The sequence below is a fragment of the Bos taurus genome, chromosome 26, assembly GCF_002263795.3.
Source record: "Bos taurus isolate L1 Dominette 01449 registration number 42190680 breed Hereford chromosome 26, ARS-UCD2.0, whole genome shotgun sequence".
In the NCBI taxonomy this organism is placed as follows: domain Eukaryota; kingdom Metazoa; phylum Chordata; class Mammalia; order Artiodactyla; family Bovidae; genus Bos; species Bos taurus.
The window spans coordinates 44208913-44232631 of record NC_037353.1 but is presented as its reverse complement, the minus strand read 5'-3'; the positions used below and the strand labels follow the sequence as shown (position 1 = coordinate 44232631).

Sequence of the window (23719 nt, the reverse complement as noted above, 5' to 3'; positions counted from 1 at the left end):
AGACCTGGGTTCAATCCCTAGGTCAGGGAGATCCCCTGAAGAAGGAAATGGCAACCCACTCCAGTACTCTTGCCTGGAGAATCCCATGGATGGAGGAGCCTGGTGGGCTACAGTGCATGGGGTTGCAAAGACTTGGACACGACAGAGCGACTTCAGTCACTCAACTGCATTTTATGTCTCTTGATTAACGTGGTGTTCACCGGCCAGGGGTGGTTCTTCAGGAGTTAACCAACGGCCCCTCTGCCCTTGCTGACGTTGGGGAGGGCGTTCCATCGCCTGGTGGGCCCACCACCATGGAGCCCCCCAGGGGTCTTGGCCGGGCTGGGTGGGGCGTTCGGTCCTTGGATTCTGTGGGACTGCGACCCCTTGTGACCTGTGTCTGTCTTCCCCACAGAACTGTCAGACCTTCAGCAGTCTCAGCTGCCTGAACACGGGGACGGAGGACCGGAGCACCCACAGCCCCTTCGCCCTGCACACCAGGTCCTGGGCCACCCTGCACTCGGCCCCCAGCGCAGGGGGCAGGACGCCCGCCGGGACCCCAGTCCCTGAGCCTCTGCCCTCCTCCCTGGATGACTCGCTGGCCTGCCGGGAGGAGCCATGCTGCGAGGAGCTGGGCACAGCCTGGCGGGACCGCAGGGCCCGCAGCAGCCCCTGCTCCCTGGACGGCGAGCTGGACATAGAGCAGATAGAGAACAACTGAGGGGCTGCAGGCCCTGGCTGGGGGTGGGGGGCGGGGGTCGGGAGGGCTCGTTTGAATCAAGGGGCCTCCTCCTGCCCACCCCCCAGGTGCGGTGGCGGGCCCTCCGGGGAGCCCCACCCCTGGGCCTGATCCAAGCTTCCTGGGAGGCGGGCATCAGGGCCCAGGAGCGAGCCCACCGGCTCCCCGAGATGCTGTCCCGCCTGCGGGGGCCCGGGCCGCCCCCCACTCCCCGCCCCGCAGTGCAGCATCTCAGCCTTTCACCAGCACGGCAGCCACGGTCCACGGAACCACGGGGGCCGGGACGGAAGCTTCTCAGTCTCGGTCTCTTGCCCCCCTTTCACTTGCGGCACATCGATGGGCACGGCACCCCAGCCTTGCCCGCTGGGCAGTCTCTTGGCGTCTGTGCAGGGCTGGGGTTTCCACCCCCAGCCCGGGTTTCCGCCTGAGGTCCACGTGCTGGCGTCACGGGCCCACCCGCCCTCCCGCTCTCAGGTTTGGGTTGGGGGGCCAGCCCTGCCGCGCCCTCCTCCCCTCGAGTGTGTATTCCGTGCCTTCTCTCCCAGGTCTCCCGCTCAGGCTCGGGAAGGCGGGGGAGGCTTCCTCGGTCGTTAACACCAGAACCGTTCGGCCTTAATTCCAGGTGTGGGTGATGGGGCCCTGCGTGCCGGGTGGACTCCCAGGGTCCAGGGAACACCTCGGGGTGCGGGGGGTTGCTTGTTAGAGGCCCGTCCAGGTGGGTAGACATCTGGTGGCTCCGTTGGCCAAGAAGGCAGAGGCACGAGCCCCTCCCATGGTGTAGAGGTCCCAGCTCCAGACTTTGCTGCTCTGGGGCTGGGGGCTGAAGTTGGCAGGGTCAGCAGCTGGCAGCCGCTGTCCACGATGCCCTGCCACTGAGCAATGAGCTCAGTAGACACGGGTGAGTGGAGAGACGTCCCCAGAGGAGGGCAGCCTTTTGAAAACGTCCTCAGGGACAAGGGCCCTGTGCAGGTGCGCAGACCCAGGCCCTGGGCATGTTCCGGGACTAGAGGGTGCCTGTCAGCCATTCTGGGCCCGGCCATCTACCAAGCACAGCCTTGTTGGTTGGGGGGGGTTGGAGGGGTGCCACCTCCCTGCTACCGCCCCAACCACAAGCACAGAGTGGGGTGCCCACACACCCTTCCTGGCTCCTGGCGCCCCAGCAGAGCCCCCCCCAGGTCCACCAGGAGCCCCAACTCCTTGAGGCTTCTCTCCCAGACCGCTCCTCCCCAGCCCCGCTTTGCAGACACGCCCCATGGGGCTCTGGCTCCCCTGGAATCCAGCTGTCAGCAGCTCGGCGTCTTCTGCAGACAACAGCAGTGGGGGTCAGCTTATGAGCAAAGTGGCTCCTTTTCCCACAAGGCTCAGTCCATCCACGTGTCCCCTGCAGTGTGCTGCCACGCGACAGAGGCACTCCGGGGATCCCTTTGGTCCCACTCACCTTCTGCTGACGGCAGAGCCCTCAGTGCTTGCAAGGGCTGAGGGCACATGGTTCTTTCTCTTTCCTCTGAAGAGAGACCAGGTTTGGGGAAATGTGACTTAAACCTTTACTTCTGGACATCCGAAGTGCAGTGGCTCAAGTTCTCATTTAGAGTTGGCTCTTCTTAAAAATCAGCTGTTTAAGATGCTTGCAGAAAACCCCAACTCCATGACCCGCCACCCTGCCCCCCCGAGATGGTGTCAGAATCTGCAGGTTGTAGAGCATCGTGGGCGTTTGGGTGCTGGGCAGGTCCCGCCAAAGGGCACAGCCCCCCTGGGGAGCCAGACCAGGCGGCTCGTCGTCTTTGAGCCGATCCAGGAGACCCCGGGGCGTCCAGCAGCGGGTGCATGGACGGGAGAGGACGTGCCGGCGCCCCCTGGCCTCAAGGAGCCTGGGTGGGAGGCATGATACCTGACCCACACCCAGTGGCCACAGCGGGCATGCGCCCTGAACAGCAGCCCTTCCCCTGGATGCCATTCCTCCAGGCCGGGAAGGGACGCAGCAGTGGTGCGTGTCACAGAGCTGTAGTGCGCGTGGCCCCCTCGGACCCTGCCAGCCACCCCCCACCCCTTCTCAGGCCTGGTGGCGGGGAAGGACGAGCCGTGGCCCCACCCGCCCCATCTCCCTGCAGGCTGCTCCTGGGACCCATGAGGCAGAAGGGCTTGCAGCCCAGGGCAGGGTTTGGCCCTTCCCAGCCTCCTCAGGCCTCTCTCGGCTGTTCCTGCTCCCACAGAAGCTCCCCGCCCAAGCCCACGACAGCAGCAAGGAGGGGAGAGGATGACCAGTGATCCCTCAGAGAAAGAGGCAGCTGTGGGGTGGCTTCATGTCCGTCTTCCCATCAAAGAGAGCAGCCCCCATCTGTCTATAGGAGGTGCTGCCTGAGGCCCGTCTCTGGGCTCTGCTCCCCCAGCACCAGGACTCCTGGTCTTGAAGGGAGACTCTCTCTGACCACCCTGGGGTGAGGGGTGTCCCTAGGGGGCAGCAGGCCAGCTGGTGCCTCCTTTCCCAGCCCCGAACCTCACTTCTGCCAGGACCCTGCCTAGTGCAGCCCATGAACTCCTGCCTGTAAGGGGGAACTGAGGAAGTTCAGAGCTAGGAGGGAGGGCTGTGCCAGGCTGTCTGCCTGCCCGGGGGCCTGGAAGGACAAGAGCAGGGTCGTGCATTTGAAGGGTGTGGGGGCTTCGTGTTGGGGCACCCTCACTAAAGCCGCCGACTAACAGAGGCCGCTGCCCGTGGGGCCGGGCCGGGCATCGGGGCGGCAGCCTCAGCGTTTACATTACCGCATACCCTCTTGCCTTACTCGCGGTGGAGGCCAGGGCCAGTGCAGCGCCCGTGGGCAGACACGACTCCCAGGCCCCTGGAGAGCTCGTGAGGATTTTCACTCTCAGAAAGCCTTACTTTTCAACAAAATTTTTGTAGCAGGAAAAGTTTTTGTGAATTTGTATACACTGAAAGAAATTTTAAAATGCAAAGTCCACCTTAGAAAGGAAACAAACCCATTGTCCACAAGGGGCCCCAGAGCAAGGTCGGGGAGGGGCAGCCTGTGCGCTTCCACACTCTGGCTGGTGCTGCCTGAGCCTCCAGCCCACGCCCTGGACAGACGCCCCACCACGGGCTCGAGTTTCACACACCCTGGCCTGGAGGCAGGTCACCCACACGATGACTGTGTCAGATCCCACAGCCTGGGGTGCAGGCGGTCCTCACGCCCCGGCTCTGGGGGCAGCAACCCAGCCAGGACAGCGCCTCCATGTAGGCGATGGTGCCGCCGCTTGCCGCAGGCTCACGGTGGCCGGACCCCTCCCACTGGCGCCTCTTTAAAGAGAAAAGAAAAGGATTTAATTAAAAAAAAAAAAAAATCCCAGACCACAGCAGAAATCTTATACCTAGCTAGAATAGTCCAATCTTCTAGCATAGTCTCCTTGGCAAAGAAATTGTGTCCCAGTGTGGGGGCCCACGTCCCGGGCGCGGGTGCCCGCGGGTTGGCCGTCTCCGGGGTCACGTGTGCTTTCCCAGCAGCACCCGTCGGTGCCCTAGAGCTTCAGGAAGCGTGGTGGCTGGAAAACGGGCCACACTGGGCCCGGCCCCTGCCCGGGTGAAGCGCTGTGCAGGATGGCGCTGGGTCTGCCCCCCACTGCCACCCACCGCAGCCTGCCCTCTGCGCAGGCCACAACTATCTTGCACTAGGGCCGCTCTAGTCTCTCAGGAATCTGCTTGTTACTTTTACTGTGTAAATAAAGCTTCCTGGTTCAGTACCCAGTTGCTGTGAGCCGGCTGTGTGCTTTCTGTTGGGGGGTTGGGGGTGACGGATCGGAGGGTTGCACCTGTGCTCTGGGCTGGCACAGGCAGAGCCTGGGGCCTTTCTGTCCCCTCCAAGCCCCAGGGTCAGATCTGTAAAGTGGGGGGAGAGCTGAGTGCTCTCAAAATCTTCCGGTGCAGGAGGCTGTGAGCAACTGACGGGAGGGCTGGCCATGGCCACAGCTGTGATCCGGGGGGTCCCCAGCTCCGGGGCAGTCATTAGAGTGCGTGTGTGTTCTGGGTGGAGGACTTCTGCTCCTCACTCCAGCCAGGAGCCAGGGACCGCACCCTGCTGTAATCCCCAAGTTAGGAGCACTGAGGGACCTGCTTGTCACAGAGCTGTCATGAGCATGTCAGCTCAGCACCCAGGCCGGGCCACGCGGCCCTGACGCTATAGAGGGCCTGGCCTGAAAGTCCTGCCGGGTGCAGGGCCACCTGCCCACCAGGGTACCCCGGGAGACGACACAGGCTGGGCCCTCCCTGCCCCGCAGAGGACGCACAGCTCAGGTCTGCACCGCTCGTGCCGAGGGGTCAGCAGTGCACACAGCTCAGCCCAGAGTGGGCTCCTGTGCCTGGCCCCCAAGTCACGGACCCTTTGCTCACCAAGCTCAGGAGACCATGATGCTTGCAGCCTTGGGGACAAATTTACGGAGGCTTGTGTAATTTCTAAGAAGCCAGGGTTGGCCCACGTCCTCTGACCACAGAGGCTATGGCTAGAGATGTCTTAGGTCCTAAGGACGCCCCCTAACCCTGGGAATGAGCCACCAGAGCACCCCACCCAGACTCTCCTTGTTTTCTGTTTAGCAGCTCTTCCTTTTTCAAACAGGCCCATGAACGTGCAGTTCACGAAGCAGGTGAGGCAAGGCTGGGGGTGGGAGGAGCCCCATGCCCTCCCCTGGCAGCCTTGTTAGCCCCAAGGCCAGGGGCCCAGAGACCCTGCCTCATGCTTCCCATGACTGGCAGAGGAGGCTCCCCCAGAGTGGCCCTGGATGGCTACAGCCCTAATAGCTCCTTACTCATCCTCCTCAGGCTACATCCATGGCAGGGCTCGGATCTGGTTTCAGCACATCCCAGCTCAGCAGCCCCCTTGGTGCCTCACCAGGGCCAGGGGCAGCAGGGGACACTGCCTCAAGCACAAGCTCTGGGGCTTGCAGCTCAAATGCTCTGCCGTTGGGTCCGGCCCAACTGAGGGCCACCCGCAGCCAACAGGGGCACCATCCGTGGGCCACCAGGACGTAGGCTGCCTCTGAGCAGCCTCCTCACGTGCAGACAGGGCTTGTAACACTCCTCGGGCTTAAGTGAAAGAATCAACACCCAAAAAAACCCCAGGACCACCCTCCACGTACGGTGCAATCCCAACTGTTCAAACATTTATCTTCACGTGGAGCGAGGTGGAAGGAAATGCACCCAAATGTTAACAGCGGTCAGACTCCAAGAGGCTCTGGTTCCTGTCTGAACTTTTCTGTTGATGTTCCTACAATGACACATGTTGCTTTTATCATCTTATGTGTTAATTGCTCAGTCGTGTCTAACTGCGACCCCATGAACTGTAGCCTACCAGGCTCCTCTGTCCATGGGATTTCCCAGGCAAGAATACTGGAGTGGGTTGCCATTTCTGACTCCAGGGGATCTTCCTGACCCAGGGATGGAACTTGGGTTTCCTGCATTGCAGGTAGATTCTTTACTGTCTATTCAGTTCATGACTGAGTCAGACACTCAGTCATGTCCGACTCTTTGCAATCCCATGGACTGCAGCACGCCAGGCCTCCCTGTCCATCACCAACTCCCAGAGCTTACTCAAACTCACGTCCACTGAGTCGGTGATGCCATCCAACCATCTCGTCCTCTGTCGTCCCCTTCTCCTCCTGCCCTCAAACTTTCCCAGCATCAGGGTCTTGGACTTCACTGGTGGCTCAGCTGGTAAAGAATCTGCCTGCAATGTGGGAGACCTGGGTTCAATCCCTGGGTCAGGAAGATCCTCTGGAGAAGGGAATGGCAACCCACTCCAGTATTCTTGCCTGGAGAATCCCATGGACAGAGGAGCCTGGGGTTGCAAAGTCCAGGGGTTACAAAGAGTTGGACACTACGAGTGAGCAACTGAGCACACACAGAAAGTGGCTGAGGCTCAGGCGGTACACGGTGCCCCCAGAGTAGGGCTGGCCCTCCATCCTGAAAGACACTACATCTCCGGGGGAGGACGTCAGGGCGCCCCTCGCCTGGGAAGTCACAGCCACCGGGTCCACCACAGGCCACCCCCCATGGAAGGACTGTGGAAAGGACCAGAAAGGGCCTGGGATGCAGAGTCGGACTTTGATTCGAGCACCTCAGTTTCCTTACCTGTAAAAGTGGGAGGTAACAGTGTCCACTTCGCTGAACCCACAGCTTGGGGCAGGAGGTGGTATGTTCTCTGCCCAAAGCAGGGGTCTGCGCCTGCTGTTCCTCTGACACCCTCTGCATCCCACTCCTGGGCAGCGGGAACCACCAGCCACCTTCCTCCAGAGCCCCATTACCCTGGCTGCAGGCCCCTGCCGAGGACAGCGGGCAAGGGTGGCCCACGAAAAGGGCAAGATGAAAAAAGGGAACAAGCCAAATGGGAGGCTGCGGGCCCGCTCCCTCACAGTCACCCTCCGAGCCCCGGTGAATTGCAGCCACCTCGTGCCTGCCTACAGCACCCAGCTCATCGCCTAAAGAGCTGGGATTAGGGGACCCCCTCCAGGGGCAGGGCATCTGCCTATTTTCCAGCTGATAGGCCAAACGCCCTGCCTCCATTGCAAGCCAACACCATGAGCCTAACCAGTTACCTCTCATTTCCATGAGAAGACCCAGCACCATCTTTCTAATCCTGATTTAACAGGCCAGGGGACTCGGATTCAGGCAGAACGTTTTATCATCACCTGCCTTTGTTTCACGGGAGTCCTGTTCTGGAGGACTCATGAGTTCTTTTATGAGAAGTCTCCCAAGATCTGTCAGTGGCTTCTGGGTGGATTTGGGGAGAAACAGAGCAATCAAGTTATCCGACCTGCTGACTGATTCTGAAACCTGAAACCGGGGCAGTGGGTGAATTCAGAAAGCCTGCAGCTCACCACCCTGAGCGGAGGCCCATGCTTGCCCTGTCCACCTGGTCCCCATGGGGCCTCAGTGTCCCCCCTCTGCTGAATGAAGGGCTTGAGGCAGGTGAGGTGTCTCGGGGCGCGGGCCCTCTGACATGTAGGGGTTCAAGTCCAGGGTGGGATCAGGGACGGTCCTCCCAGCCCCCGAGCAGTTAGAGCATGAGTCACTGCAGGTCAGGGCGGAGTTTATTTCACCATTAATTTCCTGGGGGTGACAAGTCTACCGTTAAGGCTCTAGCAGGTACCCTCCATCCACAACCTGGCATCCAGAGGTTAGAGTTCTCACGCTGAAGCACGGCAGAGTGGCCCTGGGAGCCATTCTGTTTTGGCTCCAGAGGGGATGGGATGGGGAGAGGGGCTGCATGGTTTGGGAGGTGCACGGGGAGCGCTGAGTGCCCACTCTGACACCAGGTGGGGGCCGGAGCCGCTGGGCTGTCCCGGGGAGGCTGGCTCAGCTCTGCCTACAAGGACGGTGCCTGGGAGACCCCCGCTTCCTCCAGGTGCCTCCTTAAAGCGCAGGGACTGTTCACTAAAAGACAGTGGGCAAACGCCTGAGTCCAATCAGGTAGCACATTTAAAGGACGTGGTGTGAATGGAGGGTGGGTGTGGGCGTTCAACAAGTCTGCCCACCTCTCGACTTCCAGAGGGACAAACAGATGGGATGGGCCATCAGCGGGGATCAAACTCCCCCCAGGAGGCTGGGAGATGTGTCTGGGGAGGGTGAGGGGAGGAGAGGGTCGGTAGAGGGAGACAGAGGAGGAACTGGTGGCTCAGGGGCCCAGAACAGCCTGGCTGGCACCCTCTTGCCTGCTTATCCAGGGCCGAGGGCAGCACCCTGGGTGGTCTGGGCACGGGGCAGGGTGGCAGGAGGCGGGGCCCTCCCAGAAGGCCCGTCACTTGTCCGCGTGCTGCAGCAGCAGGTCCACGGCCTCTGCGAGGTTGTCCACGTATCCATCAGCCTTGACTTCCGGGTGGTGCTCGTCGCTGGGCCTGGAGGGCAGGACGGAGGGTTAGCCAGTCAGTAACCCCTAGGTAACCCTCTGAGGTCACTGCCTTCCCAGCATCCAGCACAGGCCCGGCCTCACCCTCGGGAGGTTTCCAGGCCCTTCTGCGTCCCATCAGGCCGGGCTGGCCTTGGCTGGTGCGGTCCCTGTCCTCCCCATGCCCCAGTCCCGGCCACCCCCACTCAGAAGCACCCAGGCCTCCCTCTGCCTGGACTCCTCCCTGAGCCCCTCCTGTGGGCAGCTTGCTCAGAGCCCCGTGGCAGAGTGGCCACTGGCCCCTGCTCCATCCATGCTGCCAGCAGAAGCATCACGCCCCGGACAGTGGGGCCCTGAGCTCCGTCCTGCTCCGAGTTTCCCACCCAGACCCCGGGGTGGGTGGGGGGCTCATGTACCCCCAGAGGCTGCACCACCCAGCAGAGGAAGGCTCCTCGCAAAGCTGCTCTCCGGCTGATATCTGGGAGGCGAGGACCACCCAAACCCTGCATCTGTGCCCTCCTCTATTCCCCGAGGCCCCGCTGGACACGGAGAACAAGGGCAGTGAGGCCACACGATGAGGGTGGGTGTCCGCGGGGCCGCAGGGGACCCCGTGCAGGGGCTGCGGCTGAGCCAGGCTCCCAGCAGACGTGAAAGGGGAAGGGGAACTAATGGGGCTGCAGCCTTGGTCCCGGGAGGGGGCAGGGGCTCAGGGTGGGCTCCCGGGGACGACCCCTGGAGCCTTGACAGTTGTGGGAGTGGCCTAGAGGGTGGGCTATCAACTGGAGTGTGGGGCCCTGGTGACAGGAAGGCACCCCCCACCCCCACTGCTCGTGGGCTGGAGATTGATGGCAGGGGTGAGGGGGATACCCCGATGCAGCTTCCCACGCTGAGGGGCTGCCGCTGGCATCACCCCAAAGTCTGAGCCAAATGCCCCAGGCAAGCATGAAAGCGCATCCACCCCAGCAGCGGGGCCACCACCTCGGACGCCCCCAGGAAGAAGTGGCTGAAGTGGGTTCTGACAACATCCTAAAAGTCAGGTTACCCCTTTGGAAAGTTTTGATACTGAAAAAGCAATTGACCCTAAAATGGCCATCCTGAGTAAAGGCCGTGGAATTAAAGGCACTGCTCCTTGGAAGGAAACTTATGACCAACCTAGACAGCACATTAAAAAGCAGACATTACTTTGCCAACAAAGGTATGTCTAGTCAAAGCTATGGTTTTTCCAGTGGTCATGTATGGATGTGAGAGTTGGACCATAAAGAAAGCTGAGCACCGAAGAATTGATGCTTTTGAACTGTGGTGTTGGAGAAGACTCTTGAGAGTCCCTTGGACTGCAAGGAGATCCAATCAGTCCATCCTAAAGGAGATCAGTCCTGAATATTCATTGGAAGGACTGATGTTGAAGCTGAAACTCCAATACTTTGGCTACCTGATGCGAAGAGCTGGCTCATTGGAAAAGACCCTGATGCTGGGAAAGACTGAAGGCAGGAGGAGAAGGGGAGGACAGAGGATGAGATGGTTGGATGGTATCACCGACTCAATGGACATGAGTTTGAGCAAGCTCTGGGAGTTGGTGATGGACAGGGAGGCCTGGCATGCTGTAGTCCATGGGGTCGCAAAGAGTCGGACACGACTGAGTGACTGACCTGAGCTGAACTGAGCAAAGGTGCCTTTTGCGGGGGCTGGAGGGGCGGTGAGTTACCGTGTGGCCTGTGGGATCCTCGCTCCCTGACCAGGGATCGAACCCGTGCTCCCTACAGTGGCATCGCGGAGCCCTAACCTCTGGACCGTCAGGGGCGTCCTAGGCACATTTTCTTTCATAGAGCTTTCAGCCCAGTGGCTTGGAGGTCTCCTGCCCAGGGCTGCTGAGGCCTGAGAGCGGGGCAGGGGTGTGGGAGCAGGAAGTGTGGATACCTCTGCTCACTTGCCCACCCTCTTGTACGGGCTGAGGCCACTTCTCTGCCTGCTGCAGTGACCCCCGCTGCCCCCCAGGCACGGCCCTCACCCATCTCCCATCCTCTTCTCCTTCTGTCCCCGGGGTGGAAGCGGGTGAGAAAATGGGGGATCAGAGAGGTTCAGAGACTTGATTGAGGTCACACAGCAGGGAGGGCAGACCCAGATCTGACCCGGTTCTTCTGACTCCTGGCCCGATTCTGGGTGCCAGAGCCTCGAGGCGCGTGGGAACACATGTTCCCACCCCTCCAGGAAGGCCCCCGTGGGCAGCGCCTAGTCCAAGCAGAGGCCACCTGCAGGTGGCAGGGCCAGCAGGCACTGGGCATCACTCCTGGTCTTCTCAAGAGGGACAAGCACACAAGGACCCTCACCCTTGCCCGCAGGATCAGCAACTCTTGCGTCAGTGGAGGTATTTAAGGGATTATTATTTCGCTCTTGCCAGATCCAAACATCTAGTGAACACGGGAATTTAAGACCCAAATTACCCCGTGTCGGTGCTGAAATCCGTGCTTGTTAACTGTCAAAAGTTGTAGGTGGCACACACCCTGGACAACGGTGCTGGCACCTATTTGTGAGCCACGAGTCCCCTCTAGGCGGGCAACACAACCAAAGGGCGTCGGCCTGTCCACCAAAATCGTGTGCTGGAATGTTCTGGCAGCTTCGGTCGTAATAGAAAAAAAGGTGGAAACTGCACAAATGTCCATCAACAGGGTAGGACGTGCACAGGCCCGGAAGGCCCGGGACACCACCACCCCCCACGGTGAGCCCCCCAGGCTGCCAGGTCTGCCCTTTGTCCCCCACAGACATCGCGGCGGGTGGAAGAAGCTGGGCTCAAGGCATCCAGGCCAGAGGACCTGTTCATGTCAAGTTCCGGAGTGGGTGATGCCAGGCTCCTGGGCAGAGGCCAGAAGCCGGCTTCCTCCTGGGGGTGGGGTGGCAGTGTTCTAGACCTTGGCCCAGGTGGTGATCGCGGGGGTGGTTCATGGTGGAAAGAGCATCGCACTATTCACGTTCAGTGCACTTGACAAGTGTAAAACACGCGTAGGGTCACACTTGAGGTGTTTTTACTGTGAAAGTTTCATTAAAAAGTCTCATATAAAGTCACATGTTCTGTGTGTGCATGCTCAGTTGCTTCAGTCATGTCCCGACTCTGCGACCCCGTGGACTGTGGCCCGCCAGGCTCCTCTGTCCACGGGGATTGTCCAGGCAAGAATACTGGAGTGGGTTGTCATTTCCTGCTCCAGGGGATCTTCCCAACCCCAGGATTGAACCCGTGTCTCCTGCGCCTCCCGCGTTGGCAGGTGGATTCTTGACCACCCGGGAAGCCCAAGCGCACGTGAAGAGGTGTCTGTTTCCTACCGTGGCGGTCCTTCTCTGTGGCCCACGGATCAAACCCTACCAGCAGCCTGTTTTTGTACAGCACTCGAGATAAGAATGGTTTCTACATATTTAAAACTTTGTGAAAAGAAGAGAACGCAGAACACAGGCCCACAAGCCTCAAGCCACTGCCTCCTGGGCCTCCCCAGCAAAGGCTCTCGTGCCAACGGCTCTGGCCGTCTGCCCTCCAGGGCCCCTCCCTTCCCATCCCCTCAGGGAGGGGCATTCATGGCCTCCTGGTGGGTCCAGGGTCTCTGCGGACAGCCCTTCCAGTAAGAGGGTCTTCCTCCTTGGAACTCGGGGCTCTCTGCCCAGGCCCTCCTAGAGGGCAGACAACCCCTCCCCTGAACATACTGAGGGGTGCCCCCCTCGCTCAGGTCTTTTTGAAGCAGGCGGGTGAGGAACTCCTCTCTGGGCAGCTCCCCCTGAGATGGGAGCGGCCTGGCCCAGGGCACAGGGAGCCAGGCCCTGAGAGATGGAGACGGAGCACCTGAACGGGCAGCAGACCCACCACGACAAACCGCCCCTCTGCCTCGGTTTCCTCCTTGCTGCGCTGAGCACAGCACAGCTCCACCCCTCACCCACCTGGTGACCACCAGTGAGCTGGCACACCTCCGAGCATGCAGTCCCTAGCCTCTGGATGGGGGGTGCTCACGGGAGGCACACAGAGACACACACGGTTGGAGGGGGCAGGCCCGGAGGCAGATTTGGCATGGAGATCATGGCCAGTGGCAGGCTGCTGGGAGCAGGCCAGGCAGGGAGACTGGTGGGGGGCAGACAGATGGCATGAATGTATGGAGACCCATCGGCGTGCGAGGTACAGGGAAGACAGTGAGCTGGGTGGGGGGTGGGGCGGCATTGCAGTGGGGGCCGGGGGGTGGGGGTGGCAGGGAGGCAGGACCTGAGCGGACGTCCCATCTCGTGCTCAGCCGGTGTGTGCGAGGCTGCAGCTCTGCACTGCATGGAAGCGCCCTTACGGGTTTCCCTCGCGGAGGGCGGCCCTGAGGCCCGGCTCACCGATGTGTGGGGGTGCCCAGCCCCCACTCAGGAGGAGGCTGTCGGGGGAGGGGGATGTCTTCAGGCCATGCCCGCCCAGGTGCTGACACCCCCTGTGCCCTCTCTGTGCGCCCCTCAAGGGCAGATCCCTGACCTTTCTCTCCACCGCGATGGGGGAGGGGGATGGCGGCAGGGCGTCCTCAAAGCAGAGCGGAACCTCTCCCAGCAAACACCCGCCCCCAGTCTTTATCTCCCGTCCTCGCTGGGGGCAGCTGGCCGCAGGACTGGCCGCAGGACTGTCCACCTCGGACCTTTGCCAGCCCCCAGCCCAGGTTCACTGTCCAGTCGAACCAACTCCACCCCGAGGGGGAACCAGAAATCGGCCCGTGAAAGAAGATGCCTCCTAATGAGATCCTAGGCGGCCCCACGTGGCATGCAGTACAAGCCGAGATGGGTACGCGGCTAATTATGCTTAATTACATATCATTTGAATTCAAGAATCCATTAAAAGAAAGGATTGCATTAGCAGCCAGCCGCTGTTTGCCAACACACAGAGGAAATCGTGGACTTTCATGTCGTAATTACGTGACGCTGCCGTGAGCCGCAGCTGGCTCTCTGGGGGTCCCCAGTCCAGGCCCGCCCGCCCTGAGGCCCCCGAGGCCACTATGCCTGGCCGAACTGGTCGGGAGAAGACCACAGGCCATGCCGGCTGGTGACCTGTGATCCTCAGGGCCTCAAAGAGGTTACACTACAGAAGCTGAACCAAGAAGCCCAGCAGAGACATGCCCTTTGGCAGTGGGAACAGAAGCAGAGGGTGATGGACAAAGGGGCTGAGAGACACCCCTGGCCTTTGAGCAGGCCCTACTCGGACAGGGCTGGACGTGCTGGGGAGGTGGGAGGACGAGGAAGCAGGAGGACTGGGAGGGGGCAAGACTGAGGGTGTGAGGACTGAAAAGGGGAGGACTGTGAGGCGGGAGGACTGACGGGGAGGACTGAGAAGGGGAGGACGGAGAGGCGGGAGGACCGCGAGGGGGAGGATTGGGAGGGGGAAGACTGAGGGGGTGAGGACTGAGAAGGGGAAGACTGTGAGGCGGGAGGACTGACAGGGGGAGGACTGAGAAGGGGAGGACGGAGAGGCGGGAGGACTGCGAGGGGGAGGACCGAGAGGCGGGAGGACTGGGAGGGGAGGACTGTGAGGCGGGAGGACTGCGAGGGGGAAGATTGGGAGGGGGAAGACTGAGGGGGTGAGGACTGAGAAGGGGAGGACTGAGAGGTGGGAGGACTGAGGGGGGGAGGACTGAGAGGCAGGAGGACTGGGAGGCAGGAGGACTGGGAAGGGGAGGACTGAGATAGGAGCAGAGAAGAGACCCACCGGCAGACAGAGGGACGCACATATCCGGGAAAAGAGGAGGATGGAGGAAAGAGAAACTGAGTCAGAGAGAGAGAGAGAGAAAACAGAGGAGAGAAGGGGGGAGACAGCAGGGGGCAGAGAGACCCTCAGGGTGGGGAGCCGAGAGCGACAGATGGAGGGAGGAAGGTAAGAAAGAGAACCGGAACACAGAAGCGTGGGGGAGCAGACACCGGAGTCCCCGAGCCCCTCTTCCCCTGGGGGATTAGGAGAGGCCCCTCTCTGTACCCCGAGGTTCGGCTGGGGCCCCCACGGGGGCTGTGACTGCAGCAGCCCTCCACCCCAACGAAGTCCTCCAGAGTGGGGCCGCCCCAGGCCCGCGGAGGGCGGGCTCCCTGCTCTCTTCCCAGCCGGTGTCTCTTCACTTCCCGCGGCCTTGGTCTCCTCATCTGAAAAGGTGGGCGTGTGGTCTGGCGCGTGGGGTCACTGAGAATGAAGCACCTGGCAGCTTGCCTGCACCCGGGGGGCCCTCGAGGGGAGGCCAGCTTTGGCTGCTCAGCCTTTGCCCTCTGCCCGCCCCGAGCCCACGGTCCAGTCCCACATTCAAAGTCGTGACCAGGGCTGAGAACGGAAGGACAGGGTGTGGGGTCTGAGGAAATTTGGGAGGCAATATGTAATCCGCCTGGCAATGCAGGAGACATAAGAGACACGGGTTTGATCCCTGGGTCAGGAATATCCCCTGGAGGAGGGCATGGCAATTCACTGCAGTATTTTTGCCTGGAGAATCCCATGGACAGAGGAGCCCGGTGGGCTATAGTCCATAGGGTCTCAAAGAGTCGGACATGACTGAAGCGACTTAGCGTGGCATGGAATGTGGGGATCAAGAAAGCTTCTAGAAGAAGGGGTATTAGGCTAGATCCCGGCCCCTGCCATCCATGTGAGCGTGGCCCTCAGGTCCTTCTCCGAAGTTGGAAGCAGAGGCAGGTTCCCTGGGTGGCTGAGTGGCTGAGGGGAGGTGGATGCCTCTGCCCTCCCAGGTTCCTGTGTGGGGGCAGTGTCCAGGAGTCTCTAGTTGAGTGTGAGCCCGGGGACCCGTGCAGATCCTTTCTCTCCTCACCAGCTCCCACCTCTGCCTGGGTAAACTCTGCTGTGGCTCTCTATTGCCCACGTCACAGCCCAGCTCCTCAGCAGAGCAGACAAGTTTGTCCTAACGGGGTATCCTCTCAGTCACCCTGCATCCAGGGCCCACCTTCTTTAGACAGTCCATGCTCTCCCGCACCTCCATCCACACTACGTCCCAGAAAGGCATGATCGCCAGGTCCTGCTCCAGCCACAAACTCCTACTCATCCTTCAAAGCCTCACCCTCCTGTTCCCATCTCCACCTCTATGCTCTGTAACAAGCTGCTCTCTTTTCTGAGCACCCAGAACTTGCCCCCCTGCCCCCAACTCTCACACCATGCTGGCCGAGCACCAGCTGACCTGAGCTGCCTAGAAGGAAGGGCCAGGCTTCCTGCCCCGGTGACCACCCACATGGGCCACACAGGCACCCAGGAAGGGTCTGCCAACCAGTAAATGAACAAAGGCCCCCACCCAGAGGGGCTCCGCCTGTTAGTTATTCCGCCCCCTCACGCCCCGTGAGCGAGGGAAGGAGGCAACGGCAGAGGCAGAGGACAAGGCCAATCTGTGTCGGTCTGGACAGCTTCACAGGGCCCATCTTTGTACTGGCCCACCAAAAATGGCGGCTGGACGTCCAGCAGAGGAGCCCAGCAAGAGCAGTCGCCATGCCCGCCCCCTCCTCTGTGGCTCCGCTGACCAAGGGGACCTCCCTGTGACATTCTCGAGGACACAGGGCCACCCTGCCCCACCCTTCCCCCACCCCCTAGCCCGGGTCTGCTCCAGGACAGGGCTGGGCAGAGACCAGAGGCCATGGCGCTGCCCGTACGGGGTGCGGCGTGCATCCTCATCCGGATGGTTTTGGAAGCGCCGGCCGCACCCCGGGTGGCCAAGGGCTGGGCGCTAGGGCAGGCTGGGCCGGCCACGTGGATTCAGGGAACCAGGCCCTGGCTCCAGGGCAAGTGACCCAGCCGAGGCTGACGCCAACTCCAGGCTCTGCTGACGAAGTTGGAAGAAAAGGGCAGAGAGGGCTTCGATTTGTGGGCCGGAGGTGACGAGGCGGAGCCAAGGGTGTCTTTCCAGCTGAGCCGCTGGAGTCCAAGACCCCGGGGGCCTGAGTGCCTGTTCCTAAGATGGTACAGGCCAGCGTGTGGCCTCCTGCAGACACCAAGGGGTGCGTACCGGGACCTGCTTCCACCGGCCCTTGTCCACTTTCTTCTGAGAGTGGGTGATGAGATCCTCATCACTGGCCATGGTCTAAAGATGGATGGGGCTTCCCACAGTCCACCTGCTGGCCCAGGATGCTCGCCGTCCAGACAGCAGTTTGCTAGGACCCAGAGGGGCAAGCCAGTGATCCCCGGCTTGCGCCGGCTGCTGGCAGGTGCGACCTCGTGGTGGCGTGGCCTGGGAGGATGCTCCTGGCCACAGATCTCAGAGGTGGGGTGGGGTGGGCCCAGACTCAGGCTGACACCCCAGGCACCTCCGGGAACCTCTGGTTTAGTCCTGCTGTGGACGGAGAAACCGAGGCAGGAGCTAGTCTCTGCAGAGCCCCAGCCTGGAGCCTGCCAACAGCCGCCGAGCCCTGCTTCACATGGGGACTCTGACCCCAATCCCTGCTTGCAATGAAGCCACCTTGGAGACGAGGACCCTCCATCATCCTGCCTGGACCGCTCGTGGGCTCCAGGCCTGGATCCCTGGTCTCACTCGGAAACCTGCCCGGGCCTCAGGCCTGTGTCCTGGAGAGCCACCCACCAGACCCTCGGCTTCCCTGGCCTCCGGGTCCCCCACTGCCCGCACTCTGTCTCACCTGTTTGGGCCCAGCCTCGGTGGAGCAGAGCAGCCTGGAGCCCCCTGAGCCCCTTCTCCTGCCCCTCCGTCACCCAACCTGCTCGTGCAGATGGTGGTGGGGGCCCCCTCTGGATGCCTTAAAATCACATGGTGGGTAATATACTGAAATAAAAACCCAGGCTTAAGACAGTCCTGGTCTCAGGCCCCTCTGAAGACCTCCCGGGGCTCCCTGGCCTGGAAGCCGATGGGGACACACTTCTACTGGCTGAGCCTCCCCGGAGGTCAGAGCTCTGCTGGGGGGTGGGGGTGGGGGAACGCCCCAGGGGCTCCCTATCCTGGCAGGTACCTGGGCCTCCCCTGTCCGTCTGCCTGTCTGCTCCTCCTTAACGGGCAATGGGGTGGGGGTGGGGAGAGAAAGCTTCCCCCAGAGTACCCTCTTCCAATGGAGGCTTTGTGTAAATGACAAAGAGGTGTGCCCCGGTGAGCCAGGCCCCTTGGGGACCCAACTGTGGAGCCTGGAGCTGACGTCACGGGGGGAGGGGCAGGGGCACAGCAGGTTGGCTGCCTTCCCTCCCCCTCCCCGCAGCCTCGCTTGTAGGAGGATCTAAAGATGGGGGCGGGTCCTGGGCCCACCAGCTGGGAGACCCTGGCTGTGCATGTGCACAAGTGGGCTGGAGCGGGAGGGGGCGCAGGGGTGCCCCCAGAGAGAAGAGAGGGTTGCACCTGTGTCGAGCACCTTGCAGCCTTGGCCATTCCCCGGACGCCCCTTCTCCTTCAGGCAGGTGGCACCCCAGGACCCAGAACCCCACTCAGGATGGCTGAGCCATCCCCCAGCTGGGAAGGATCAGGAGTCTCTCCCACCAGGAGGGGGCACTTGCTGGACCTGGTGTGTGAACTGAGGCCGCAGAGGAACCTGCTGCTGACTCGAGGGCCCACCCACCCGCAGGCAGGTTCCAGGATGCAGGCAAAGCTCACCCGGTTGGGGGCATGGGTGAGCCACAGACACTGCACCACAAGGCCAGGGGGACAGCTGGGCACCGGACCCGCGGCTGCTGCGGGCAGGCTTCGAGGAGCGTCTCCCATGTTCCCTGCACGATGCCCCACAGTGGGCACCGGGATGGCCTGTTCTAGAGATGACCACACAGTCCTGTGATGTGGGGGAAGCCTGCCCACAGTCACAGGCAGTGAATGGCAGCACTGGGACCTCAATCCTGTGTGTCTGGATTTAAACCCAGGCTCTCTCTAGTGATTCTGCCCTTGGCACACGGGACAGATTGTGCGTCTGGGAACCGCTGATGTGCTGGCTGACCTCTGGCCAGGCTGAGAGCCCCGTGGGCAGGGGTGCACCCTGGCCTCTGGGTTAGCCCCTGGCCAGAGGTGGGCCCCAGGAAGGGTCTGCTACCTTTGACTAATGCCCGGAAGGGTGTTTGTGAGACACCAAAGAGGGAAAGAAAGGCACGGTCCACCCTGGAGCTGCAGAACACCACCCCTCCCCCAACCCCTCATGGCAGACCCCGGAACTCCTGAGCCGGGCCCTGGGGGCCCTGGCGCCCAGGCCAGGCCTGTTCCACCCAGGAGGAATCAGGCAGAGGGCAGTAGGGGCCCGAGCCGTGGACCCTGGCATCCGCCCTGGGGCCCCTCTGCCCGCAGGAAGGAAACGGGCCTGTTTATGGGTGTTTCAGCCTGGTGGCACCTTGTCAACCAGAACTGACCCGATGAGCTAGCTGTTTCCTGCGAGGTTCTCCCTGCCCGTTGGCTGTGGGCACCTGGCGTGCTGAGAACCGAGTTGGGGCGTGCAGACATGAGTGGGTGGTGCCGCATGGCCTCCCGCTGGCCCATTCGCAGATTCGAGAGGCTTCCTCACGCTGACAAACGAGGTCCCCTGAACCTCCAACCCTAGCTGGAGCCCCTGCCTCGTCCTTTGCCCGATGCACATGCACAGCGAGGCCAGAGTCACAAACCGGGGACCCCTGGATGCGTCTGGGTGGGGCCCGCATAAGAGTATTTCGAGAACAGGAGCTGGAAACTTGACTTCGTTTGAAAATCTGAAAGATTCCTAACACTGGGCTGGGGATTCCACAGGCAAAGCCAGCGGATACCGCGTGGCAGCCGCTCCCTCAAATGGGGCAAGCGGCTTCTAGTTTACCACACTCCCCACCGTTCTCTATCATCTCCCCACTCTTAGACCAGGCCCAATCCCCTCCACCACACTTCCCGCCTGCCCATGCGAGCCTCTGAATTTGCTGCCCTGACCCAGCATCACTGGCTTTCTGGCTCATTTCTCAAGGAACAAGCCACCTCCTCCAGGAAGCCTTCCCTGAAGCCTTGCCCCCGGCCCTCGTCTCAGTTAGGTGCCCCTTCTGTGCTCTGTGGCAACCTGTGTTGACCCCATTGGAGCACTGGTTACACTCTGCTGCAGTGTCTGGTTGCCTGGGTGACGCTCCCTCCAAATCCTGAGCTCCCTGAGCTCAAGGGCATCCCCGTGGTGGCCGTCTGCTGGGAGCTGGCAGAGACAGGAACAATCAGCCAACTGCCTGAGCAGACAAGCAAGGGGCCTCCTTCCTTCTGACCACTGGGAGCTGAGTGTCCTCGCCAGCATCTGGCTCCCTGTGAGCCACAGCTGCCTAGAAACCTGGGTGTGGGGGCCACTCCGTCCCCAAGGCCATGGGGCAGGAAGGCAGGTATCTGAGGCTCTGGGCCCGGAAGCCCCGCCTGGCCTCACTGTCCCGCCCCTCCCGTGGGGCACACGCAATCTGGATCCTCACCTCCGTGGGGAGGCCCACTGCCCAGCCCCCGAGCGCCAGGCCACGGAGAGCTCCCTTGTGGAGAAGCGTTCACCAGAATGAAACCCTCTCCCGCAAACCCAGGCTCCCAGAGGCGTGAACGCGTCACCATGAGCACGACACTGCTAGTGGCCAGTGTCACTGAACCCGAAGAGGCAAGCCCCCTGCGCCCACCCAGGCCTGCAGCGCTCTGCGCCTTCACGCTAAGCGGGCTCCGACACCCGAGGGCAGGGCCCACACTGCAGGTGTGGGTGTTGGATGCAGAGGCTCACAGAAGCTGGGGGTGCACTAAACCACCACGAGGGGCCCAAGGTGTCAGGCAGGTGCCCGCCCTGTGCTTCCCCACTCCCAGCAATCTAAATCCAGTGTCCTTCACGTGGCCCACGAGGTCGCAGCCCGCCCGCCACACCCCCCATAGCCCCCAGCTCGGGTGTCCATATCCCGGCAAGTCTAAATCCAGTCTCCTTCACGTGGCCCATGAAGTCGCCCCAGAGCCCACCCGCCACACGCCCCCATAGTCCCCCAGCTCGGGTGTCCACACACTCAGGTTCCCCAACTGTCCATGTCACTGCCTAGAACATGCTCTCGTGCCCCCTCCTCTTTGTAAGGTCTAACTCAGAAAGAACGGCCCCCCGCCCACCACCATGGTCTCCGGGACCCATCCTACCCCCCTGGATGAGTAAATGAACACCCACTCAGCCTCAGAGACACGGGGAATCCACTTGGGACATTTGAGAGTCATGGGAAGAGCACCCCAAAGAGGGTGGCTGTGTCAACAGAGCAGGCAGAGCTTCTTGGCACGCAGGGAACCACCAGGGCACCCAAGTCATGCCAAAGTGGTTAGCCATCACATACAGCCCCTGTGACTCCCACACATGGTCAAACAGCAAAAGTGGTTTCTCTCTCCTTTCCCCTTCTCCTTTCCCCTTTTCCAGTCCCAGAAGACATCTCAGGTCTGACCCTGCTGCTGCTGCTGCTGCTAAGTCGCTTCAGTTGTGTCCGACTCTGTGCGACCCCATAGACGGCAGCCCACCAGGCTCCCCCGCCCCTGGTCTGACCCTAGAGGCCCCTAATTACAACCACACCTGGCCCAGGGCAGGGGAGGGCCGGGGGGTGCCTGCTGGGCTGGGCAGAGGGTGCTTGACCCCGGCTTCAGACTGGGCTGGCCCTGACTGCTGTGTGGCCTTGAGGAAACACTCGGAGCCCTGCATCTCTCGTGAGTGGGTCTGGAAAGAGCCCCCCCAGGGCTGTGGGGGAGAGGCAGGGGGAAGACACATGGAGGGCAGGCACGCGGACGCGTGGTTTGGGTGGGTGGCTGGCCGGCAGGCGCTGGACGGGGCGGGTGAAGAGCCCTCGCGGGCTGCTCTGACCCGAGGGGAGGGGCAGAGTCCACAAGGTGGGCGTGAGATGCTCACGTCGGGCTCGGAGTCTGGAGAGCTGCTGCCACCTGCGGAGAAGGTCCCGAGGACCATGGATCTTGGGGGGGGACCTTCCCCAGGGTGCAGCCAGGCTGCAGGGAACAAGCGCCACCCTCCTACTCGGTGGGGCCGAGGCAGCGCTTACAGAGATGCTGGGTGACTGTGACCGGGGACGCTAGGACTCCTCAGAGAGGGAAGGGGGAGCCCCAGGGGGAGGCTGAACCAGCCCCGAAGCCCTGCCCTCGGGGCCCTTGTCTCCAAGCTGACGGGATGCTCCGCTCATAATATTGTTCCTAGTAGTGACAGTCACTGAGGCCCTCTCCCCTGGGGGTCTCGCACGGGAACGTACGGTGCTGCAGCCGCTGTGGTCTGTGCAGCAGCCCGGGAGATAGGTGCTACGGCCCCTATCTTACAGCTGACAAAGTGGAGGCTCAGAGAGGGCAAGTGGCCTGCCCGGGGTCACACAGCAGTGCTGGGAGGGCCCCTCTGCCTTCCTTCCCAACCTGCCGGAAGCACTGTCCGAGCCCCACCAGGAGCCAGGGGCTGGGTTAGCAGGTGGTGGGCAGGGGGCCCACCCTCCAGCAGACGAGACCCTGGCAGCTGTTCAGAGTGTTTTGATAAAAATATGGGGAACACCTGGGGTGTGTTTAGATTAAAACCAGCTGGCCCAGCTCCTTCGATGGGCTCTCCGAGGGCCGGATCTCCCGGGAGGGCACTCTGTGCCCCAGCGGCACACGCAGCGGTACTTCCTCCCTGCCTCCCCCACACACGCTGCCCGTCCCCTCCTCCGGAGGCTAGACCGGGCCAGGGAGACCCCATGGCTAGCACAGCTGGCCCTCGGCCTGCACCCTCCAGGCCCTGGTTCTCATGAGGCGGTCCTTGATGGAGGGCACCCATACCCCACTCCCTTTGAAAGGTGAGGAAATCGAGATTTGGGATGGGTGAGAAGGAACTTGCCCAGAGCTCATGGAGGAGCAGAGCTCGAACCCAGAAGCCCTATCCCGTCCATTAGCTCGAGAGGGAAGTCTCCGAAGGCGATGGGCCGGGCTGAGCCTCCTGGCTGCTGCTCAGGGACCAGCGTGCGAAGCTCTCATTCTGCAGAGCGTGCAGTTTCATCAGCTCCGTGCCCCATCCTGGGGGCTCACGTGGGAGACCTTACCTACTTTGTTGCCTGTGTGCCACTTCAAAGGGTTAAAACTGGAGCCTCACAAACCAGGGGGTCCAGCGGCCAAAGGCAGCTCGAGGTGCTCACGAGCATCAGAGCCAGCAGGCTTAGGTGAATTCAGGGCAGGACACCCCGCTCGCCCAGGAGCATGGCCAGAGGGCCGGCAGGGAGGGCTGGCAGCACATGGGCAGGGGGCACCTCTCACCAGCAAGGGACGTGTGAACGGCTGCAACATCCAGAAAACACTCGGCAGACACAGCATTTCCTAACGCTAAACACATGAATGGGGTGACCCTGGGATTCCACCGTGGGTGCGTGCCTGAGAGAAACGAGCCCGCATCCACTGAGAGACGTGGACAGGGACATTCCATCGGCCCTGTGCGGAGCGACCCCGAACAAGAAACAACCCGAGTGTCCATCAATCGCAGAATGAAGAACTGTGGGCCAGTCACACAATGAAACAACACACACCAGTGAGAAAGGCTCCCGAAACACAGGACAACATGTATGAAACAAGGGTTGGGTTGTTTTTTAATTGTCCCAGGTAGACTAGAAAGACTCACAGTGACGTTTAGGACAGCGCCAGAAACTTGAGTTTGAACCAAAAAATGTCGGGACTTCCCGGGTGGTCGAGAGGCTAAGATGCCATGCTCCCTATGCAGGGGGCCCAGGTTCAATCTCTGGTTAGAGAACCAGATCCCACATATTGCAACTAAGAGTTCACAAGCCACGCTAAAGATCACGCGTGCCACCAACTAGGACCGGTGAGGCCATGTAAATAAGTAATCTTTAAAAAAATGTACTCTTGAGTTCCCAGGCAGCCAAGGCAAAGAGGGAAATCGAGTTTACAGAGAAGCAGATGACTGTTCATGAGAGACCACTGTTCCAGCGGCAGAGACCAGGAGGGTCTTGGCCCTGCCCACGTTGGGGCTTGTGTGGCCTCAAGCACAGCAGGGACCCAGCAGTGGGTGGGGAGGTGGGGGTCTGCAGGAGCTCAGAAAGGCCTTCTTCCAGGATGAGCAGACCTCTGGCCACCTCCCTCCAAGTGGCTGTTTCGTGGCTCCAAGACTGGCTCGACCTGGTCCCCTGACTTCCTAACGTCCAGCTCAGTGGGTCGCTGGCTTGTTCAGCCAAGGGCTTCCCAAACTAGTCCCACTTGCTCCCGAGTTCCTGCCTAGACACCCTGAGTTCAGAGAA

The 23719-nt window shown here is 61.5% G+C and overlaps 3 protein-coding genes across 7 annotated transcripts in view; 1 reads left to right on the top strand and 2 right to left on the bottom strand.

The window, feature by feature from the left end:
• FAM53B (family with sequence similarity 53 member B) overlaps positions 1-4451 on the top strand; it is a 113683-nt gene extending 109232 nt beyond the window's left edge. For all 3 annotated transcript variants that reach the window (XM_024986040.2, XM_059882100.1, XM_059882101.1), the window contains one exon: positions 395-4451. In XM_024986040.2, the coding sequence (XP_024841808.1) occupies positions 395-700 (306 nt within the window). In that variant the 3' untranslated portion in view covers positions 701-4451. The remainder of the gene's footprint in view (positions 1-394) is intronic.
• On the bottom strand, positions 3621-7322 carry LOC132343977 (uncharacterized). Its single transcript, XM_059882102.1, has 2 exons — positions 6298-7322; positions 3621-5964 (listed from the first exon to the last, which is right to left on the bottom strand). Exon 1 carries the CDS (start codon positions 7320-7322, stop codon positions 6393-6395), a length of 930 nt encoding a protein of 309 aa, XP_059738085.1. The 3' UTR covers positions 3621-5964; positions 6298-6392.
• A 446-nt stretch (positions 7323-7768) lies between these two features.
• The window catches only part of LHPP (phospholysine phosphohistidine inorganic pyrophosphate phosphatase), a 127315-nt gene continuing 111364 nt past the window's right edge, over positions 7769-23719 (bottom strand). Inside the window, exon 7 of one of the 3 annotated variants that reach the window (NM_001080912.1) lies at positions 7769-8590. In NM_001080912.1, the coding sequence (NP_001074381.1) occupies positions 8494-8590 (97 nt within the window). In that variant the 3' untranslated portion in view covers positions 7769-8493. The remainder of the gene's footprint in view (positions 8591-23719) is intronic. The other 2 variants (XM_024985714.2, XR_003032731.2) reach the window with 2 other exon arrangements.

Bases quoted from the DNA above. Each gene is read 5' to 3' on its own strand.
- LOC132343977 (XM_059882102.1), bottom strand. From the start codon at position 7,322: ATGGTGCTGGGTCTTCTCATGGAAATGAGAGGTAACTGGTTAGGCTCA.